An 8,092-nucleotide genomic window follows, 5' to 3' on the forward strand; every position below is an offset into this window, starting at 1 on the left:
CCCGGGTTCAAGCCCCGCTTCAGGCACTTTCATTATTTTCCTGGAGCAAGATTTTTAAAACCCCCAAATTGCTCACTTTGGACAACATGGGTGAGTCCTGTTGACATCAGACATCTTGTTTGATGAGTTATCTAAAATTCCTTCGTGGAATGCCTGGCGACGATATCTTATGATATCGTGGCGCAAAAGGCATAATTTTTATTTTTTTTTAACTGAATTCAATTGGCATCCTTCCATCTGTCTTGTTAGGAATGAGATAGAACACAACATAGTGGAGGCCTGTCAATTCTGACCCCCTTTCCCATGACCCCAGCTGACCCAGCCAGCAATGGAGAGACTGCCAGGATGACCAGGGTCAGTTTCCAGCCATAGACAAAATCCGATGATGAAACCAGCAAAAAAGCAAGCCACCCACTGGAACAGACTTCCAACTTTGTCACCGATGCCTTCCTGAATTTTGATGATGTCGCTGTGAATGAAATAGAATAATATAATGGATGTTCAAAAATGGCAAAACCAATGAGTCTGGGAATATATAAATAAAATTTTTTAAATGAAAAAACTTGAGCTTTAATATAACATACTATCCAATAAGCCTGCTCAAAGCATTTTAAAAGGAGTCTGTAGCCAACAACAATGTTTAAAATGTAGGGACGATACATGTTAGGCAATATTACAACTTTTTCGGACAGAGACAACATTGTTAACAACCAGGTTCTCATTTTACATTTGAGTATGGTGAGAGAATGTGAGTAAAGAGCCTTTTCCAAGACCTATATGCGGATATGTGGTCTTGTGGTATGACGTCCCTTTCGGATCAGAAGGTCCTGGGTTCTCGCCTCACTCAGCGCATAGTTGAGTCCTTGGAAAAGGCTTTTTATTCACATTCTCTCACCGTACTCACATCAGTCCTCACATCACATCCTACATGTTACATGTTGCTGTTGGCCATGGACCCCTTGTAAAGCGGTTTAAGAACATTTAGTGAAAATTGCCCTAAATAAAGGATTTAAAAAAGGACTAACTATGTACCACTCAAAGCGGAACTCAAGCCCTGAACTTCCGATCTGAAGCAAGTATCAAACCACTACACCACATAGCCCCAAAAATAAATTCCAATCGATATTTGAGGGACGAGTTTTCTGGTTAAACATTGTTAACTCCGTGTCTTTCCAGCTGGTTAATGAAGGAACTATTTTAAATAAAAATGTAACAGGTTTGGATTTAAGGTCAATTTTAGGCATTATATTCAACCCAACACTATAACTATTTTCAGGCGAGTGGCCACCATTTCTATTTGGGTTCCATCTCAAACCAAAGTGCAGCTCGGTAAAACAAGCAATAGAGACTGAGTCTCTTACTCAGGGGTAAAAACTAGATGTTAGCACCAGGGTTTGAACCAGGCCTTCCGGGGGTGGGGGTCGGATCTCGCATTTAATAAGAATGTTATTTTCTTATTAAACATTCTTTCATCTAAATTGGACACACGATAATTGTTTTAAAATTTTATAATAACGACCTAAAACTCCATTATCCGTATTTGATTCAACCCAGCATAACACTAGAGTGACTCAGTCGGTCACATTTCACATATTTATCAGTCACATTTCACATATTTATCAGTCACATTTCACATATTTATCAGTCACATTTCACATATTTATCAGTCACATTTCACATATTTAATCTTTATTTTTATTGCTTTGATTTGTGTTCAAAATTTCTTACTCAGAGAGTCGGGTATTCAACTCGGCCACTTCGTGAGTATCAAACCACCCAATGTCTTGGTACAGGATATTGTAGAGACAAGAGCAACGGATCCGATTGGCTTGTCTTTCCGCTGCCACCACCCAGCACATCATTTGTAGGTAGGCAACAAGCAGTAGACCAGTCGCAATGGCTGTCGATGACAAAAACAAAATGAGAAGGACACAGATATAGTAGATTAGATAAAACTTATACCAAACACTTTTCTATTCCGATCGAAGGAAAGAGAGCTAGAGGAATGACTTATCTAAATAACCTAAGAATGGTCAAATGTGACTTGAAAAGCAACACAGATTTCAAGCCCACCGCAGAGGATCGTGATTCGTGGAGACAGCTGACCGGCAACGTGCTCAAGAGCACAAGCCACGATGGATGATGATGATACCAAACACACTTTACAAATTAATTGATGGCAATCATGGAGCACAACCTGCCAAAGAGTCGAGTGATGTTCATTTTGTTTTTAGGGTTTTACGGCACTTGCGACACATTTGGGTCATTTCAGCACCAGTCAAAAGGAAGAAAATGGGACCATCAAATTTTGCAATTGAAAGAAACCTAGAAAAAGTAAGACACGGGGAATTGGTTCAAATAGGGAACAGATGTAGATTCCAAGACTACACTTTCTCTGCACTTAGTTTGAGATCACCTCAAAGTTTCATCTAGACACAAGCAGAGGATCCCACCAAGGGAAATAAACTCAAATGATTACAAACCATTATTTTCAAAAAAAATAAAAATAATACATAACAGAGAGACGATTTACAAGGAAAAAATATACCACCTCCCACAACTAACACTATACATTTGACTGTTTCCCTCTCAGCCAAGGACTCCATAAAGCACCCGGACAAAACCAAGTAACCCCATTCCAAGACACAGACAGAAAGTAACTCAGAAAACAGATATAGGGGATAGAAGACACAACATGTGACCTCCTGCCCACAATATATGGTAATCACTCATTGACATTAGATAAAGATAATTGTTAGTGTAAGACTAATACATATGTCACACACATGAATTTTGGGACTCCTCCATGGCAGTTAGAGTCAGACGTATAAAAAATAAATCAAATTTATTAAAAATTAAAAATAAAATGAATATTGCTTTTTTATCATCCTTTCATTCTTTCTATGGGGTCCATCTGGAGTAAAGTACAAGATAATTCAGGCATCAGCTCCAGTGCAGCACCCCAAAGTAAGCAATAGCAGCTAAGTTTCTTGATCAAGGAAGAAAATGAAAAGAAAAACAAACAAGCTTTTATATAGCGCAATATCCACTAAACATACTCAAAGCGCTTTACAAGGGTCCCAAGCCTACAGCAACACAATGTGTAGAATGAGGCATGATGCCTGGAAGGCGATATTACAATTTTTTCAGACAGACACGACGCTGTTAACAGCCAGGTACTCATTTTACACCTGTGTACGGTGAGAGAATGTGAGTAAAGGGCCTTCTCCAAGGACTGAACTATGCGCCGCTCGGGACTCAAACCCAGGACTGCACAAACGCCAATAGCACAACTCAAAAACAGGTTTTCAGGGAGAGAGAGGGTGCTTATATATAAAATATAAAAAAGCTGTAACGACTACATTTGATTCATAGATGTAAAATAAAAAAACGTTTTCAAAACAATACAAATTTCACATCAACTCACCACAGAAATAAATAGCATATGTTGTCATTTCATGCAATATCCTTTCCTGTGGATCTATCTCAGAACACGAGACTGTACTGTTGTAAAACACTTCAATGCTGGGACACAGAGGTCTGAAACATCAATTGTGGCAAGACAAATTAAAATTAAAATAAATTAAATAAAATTCCCTTTATTCATCCCAAAGGGGAAATTTTTCTCTAGGGTCTATTCCAATAAAAGACTGGAATAACCCAGGCATCAGCCGCAGTGCAGAGCTGCAAATTGAGCTAGGGCGAGGTGATTTGCTCAAGGCCACACAGCAGCGGGTGATCGAACTCGGTACCTTTCGGGCACGAAGCAAAGACCTTACTGCTGAGCCACGCTGCCACTTCAAGGGGCTGATCAGCATCAAAATGCAATGTCTTTATTTCTAGTAAAGATCTGATGAAATCACATTCTCATTTCAGGCTGCTCATTTAAACTTGAGCTTTTACATTGCGCCAAATCCACTAAACGTGCTCAAAGCACTTTACAAAGGGTCCCTGACCAACAGCAACAATATAACATGTAGAGCAAGACATGACACCTATTAGGCGATATTACAATTTTATTTTTCCAACAGAGACAACGCTGTTAACAGCCAAGTACTCATTTTACACCTGAATATGGTGAGAGAATGTGAGAAAAGAGCCTTGTCCAAGGACTCCAACTATGCGCAGAGTGAGGCTCAAACCCAGGACGCCCCGATCTGAAAGTGAGTGTCATACCACTAGACCACATAGCCGCACTGTATAGGATTGAGTGACAGCTCAACAGTAACATTAACAACAATTGAAGCCAACATACAGCAGTGCTGATGATGACAAAAAGTAAAAAAGGAGGAACATTTTGAACAATTGCCACTTGAAGACCTGAGATGCACATTCCTCCCACCAAATCCAAGCATCAGTAACACACTTTATAGTCACCTGGAACAACTACAAAAGACATCTAACTTCTACGTCATGGCACAAGACCGAAAGGCTAGAGCTCAGGTAGTCGCTGGTTCGGATAAGTAAGTAAGTAAGTTGAACAATTGCCGATAAGCCCCATTGTTGTACAGCACTAACCCCCATCTTTAGATCAAATGAGATGATAAACTATCATTGATACTCTAGCTAACTTCTGAAGAATGAGAAATTGCACTGTTTTGTTCTGCCACACATTAACTCCCTCTGAACAAGTGTGTATGAAAGGTGCCAGACAATGCAAGAAAGAAAAATACAAGAAAAAAAACCATCCCAAAAAAAATCAGTCGACCTCGACTGGGGACCAAACCTAAGACCTTCTGATTACCGGTCACATGTGCTACCATTGAGAATGAATGAAAATTAAGTAGTCAGCTATTTACAACTATGATTAAACTTTATATAACAACCACAAAAATTAAAAAATCGTAAAATTAATAAAATGGTGGAGTCCCAAAAAAACTTGTTTATTTTCCAAGATGGCCACCTTTTCCATGGCAACGAAGAGATTTTCAATAATTTTTATTATCAAAAACTTTTATTACAACATACCTGATGTATAAACTTCATTAGTTTGATCAAATTTTCTTAATTATAGACTTTTGTATTTTTAGTAATCGAGCCCCTTAAGTTGATTCGTCACTTACCCAAGCCGTCTGATGTCTTCCAATATGTAACCCTCTGTAAGATTGACTGACGATAAAAAGCCTGGCAATTTGCTGATAAATTTTTCCACCTTTCCTGTATCCACAAAAAATTCAATCATTGCTCCAAAAACAATCATAAGACTTGGCAGAAGGGCTCCGTGAATTATGGCACAGAAGCCACCGACTACCATGAGGAACCTGTCCAGTCCATCGGAGAAACGGAACTGTGATGAAAGAGATCAATGAACATGAATTTGTCAATTCACAGTGCGATAAAACAAATTATATTGACATTGACATAATAATAGTTTTGTATGAAGTGAATATTAAACCACAAGAAGCTGTCAGTGTGATAAAACAAATTATATTGATATTTAAAAAAAATTTTTTTAAATATTGAGCTTTATATAGAGCAATATCCACTAATGTGCTCAAAGCGCTTTAAAAGGGGTCCCTGGTCAACAGCAACATTTAACATGTAGGACGGGACATGTTAGGAGATATTACAATTTTTCGGACAAAGACAACATTGTTAACGGCCAGGTACTCATTTTACACCTGAGTACGATGAGAGAATGTGATTAAAGAGCCTTTTCCAAGGACTCAACCATGCGCCGAGTGCGAGGCTCGAACCCAGGACCTTCCGATCCGAAAGCGAGTGTCATAACACTAGACCACATAGCCGCACATTAAAATAATAATAGTTTTGTACGAAGTGAATACTAAACCACTAGAAGCTGTGGACTGTCAAAAGTATGAACAAAAATGAATATGACAGCTTCGAAATAGAACAAAATACCAAACACTGAATGTTTCGGGCTCAAAACCTTCTTCAGCAATAACAAAAATAATAAAAACATTCATTCATCGCTTAAAATCCGCACAGAGAGTAGAAAAACTCATTGGCACGTCTTGTCATCAAGTATGATCTTGAGAGGGGTTTTAAGCCCGAAACATTCAGTGTTTGGAATTTTGTTCCTTTTCAACACAATTACACATACAAAAAGTATTTTTTGAATAAGTGTGTCTTAAAAAGTTTTTTGAAACTTAAGTGAAAAGCCTGTGACAAGTTGTTTTCAGCAGGAAACGTACCACTTCCAGTAGGCCGACCTGTTTTGGTTTCTCTTTTTTCTCTTTTTTACTCTTGGCAGAGCTACTTTCATCAGCAGTTGCTGAGCCATTGGCTGGAGTTCCTCCATTCTTTGAAATGTTTTCCATTGTAACACTCTCAGCCACTGCTCCATTTTGTGATTCTGAAAATTTGAATTAAAATAGCTTTTTATGAAAAAAAAAACATCATAATTTGAGCATTTATATGGTGCAATATTCACTAAATGTGCTCAAAGCACATTACAAGGGGTTTTAAGCATACAACAACATTTAACATGAGAGACAAGACATGATAACTGATAGGTGCTTATCACAATATTTTTTTTTCAACAGACAACGCTGCTACAGGCGGGTACTCATTTTTTTATCCGAGTGCATTGAGAGAAAGTGAATAAATAGCCTTTCCCATCAATTTTGCACTGCCTGGAGTGTATTCAATCCAAGGACCTACTAGTCTGAAAGCAAGACAAACGCGACCCAACTGAAGATTTTAAGTGATGTGAATTAAAAATTATATACATGCCGGGAGGAAGACATAACACTTTAATTGAATTTCTACATGTTCTTTTTTCCTTTTCCCAAATGCTGACCTAACAATATGACCATTGCTATGTATTAGCATTAGGCCATGAATCAGTCCATTTATTCTTACATCTCTTTACATCAAGAAATCTTACTTGATGGTGAGGTAGTGAAACACTTCACCTACCTACAATAATCACAACACAGTGAGAGATAAAAATTGCCAAAAAAAAAAAAAGAGAAGAAAAGTTTTTTGAAACTTAAGTGAAAAGCCTGTGACAAGTTATTTTCAGCAGTATTCTTGTTTTTTATAATGTTCTAGTATAGGGTTTGGGAGGGGGGGGACCTTTTTTTTTAAAGTCTCCCCCCTCCCTAACCCCCTACTAGAACATTATAAAAAAAAGTCCCCCCCCCCCCCCCCTCCCAAACCCCCCTACTAGATCAAGAATACTGGGGATGTAGGAGCTTTCGGAAGGCCTCCCAAAAAAAAAATTGTCAAAAGAAAAGGAAATCCACCTTATGCATTATAGCATGCGATAAGGTTCCATTTTATGTCGGGAAAACAATAGCCTCCTGTTCTGATTCTTCATCTCTGTCCATAATCTTGACGGTCCACACTCATGTCATCTTCTTCCCCTTTATTTATCTTTTTCAACCATTGTCCTTAGGCAGGCTTTGTGTTCTTGTTGCGGAATGAGACCATTTGGTTTGGCCTGGGCCCTTCTGGAGTCTTTTTCTGAGAAAGACAACATTTATCATTTTGTAAAAAACTAAAACGATAGGGTTTTTGTTTTGTTTTATTTTCCTGTAAATTATCTGTGGGTCCATAGATTAATTAATTATGTCATCAATATTCGGCAACATTCATTTACTATCTGAATGATTTAGCGGCAGTTGCTTTCACGAAACTTACCTTTTGTTGGTATTTTTTCAAATTTCCCGTGATAACTCATTATTTCAAGTTTACACAATATGTTATGATGAAATTATTATTCGGCGTGTTGCATGAAACACATGAAAAAAGAATTCATTACACACAATACAACAAAGTTGCACCGCTAAAAATGCGTCATCATAATAGTAAATAGTCTAGAATAATAATAATATGCTGAGATGCTGTGAGGCCAGAAATGAGCAAACGACGGATTTGTTCGATTAAAACACAGTATCAACCGAGAACAAAACAAACCCTGTTGATCCACAGCTTTTTACCACAAGATAATTTACACGAAATTACCGGCACTGCGGATGCCGAACGAATGAATGAATGAAAATGAATGAAGACTGAAGAATGAGAAAACTGCTGTTTTGATTCGCCAAAGATGTATGACTCATAACCTTGACCTTCGGTGTTGACAGGTGAGGCACTCCGATGGCAGCCTCCCGCTTATTCATGA

General features: G+C 38.2%; 1 protein-coding gene across 1 annotated transcript; it reads right to left on the bottom strand.

Moving 5' to 3' along the window:
- Positions 1-282: 282 nt before the first annotated feature.
- On the bottom strand, positions 283-7,739 carry LOC144971678 (ATP-dependent translocase ABCB1-like). Its single transcript, XM_078912752.1, has 6 exons — positions 7,609-7,739; positions 6,156-6,316; positions 5,064-5,287; positions 3,428-3,540; positions 1,729-1,900; positions 283-469 (listed from the first exon to the last, which is right to left on the bottom strand). The coding sequence occupies exons 1-6, from the start codon at positions 7,646-7,648 to the stop codon at positions 283-285; spliced, it is 897 nt and encodes a 298-aa protein (XP_078768878.1). The 5' UTR covers positions 7,649-7,739.
- Between the last annotated feature and the right edge of the window lie 353 nt (positions 7,740-8,092).

The sequence above is a fragment of the Berghia stephanieae genome, chromosome 4 (assembly GCF_034508935.2).
Source record: "Berghia stephanieae isolate SIO BIC M18660-M18661 chromosome 4, UCSD_Bste_1.3, whole genome shotgun sequence".
Classification (NCBI taxonomy): Eukaryota; Metazoa; Mollusca; class Gastropoda; order Nudibranchia; family Aeolidiidae; genus Berghia; species Berghia stephanieae.

Excerpts from the sequence above, each read along its gene's own strand:
- LOC144971678 (XM_078912752.1), bottom strand. The coding sequence starts at position 7,648 with ATGAGTTATCACGGGAAATTTGAAAAAATACCAACAAAAG. Across the intron at positions 6,317-7,608 it reads TGAAAAAATACCAACAAAAG|AATCACAAAATGGAGCAGTG; the intron begins GTAAGTTTCGTG and ends TCAAATTTTCAG. Across the intron at positions 5,288-6,155 it reads AGGTCGGCCTACTGGAAGTG|TTCCGTTTCTCCGATGGACT; the intron begins GTACGTTTCCTG and ends CTTTCATCACAG.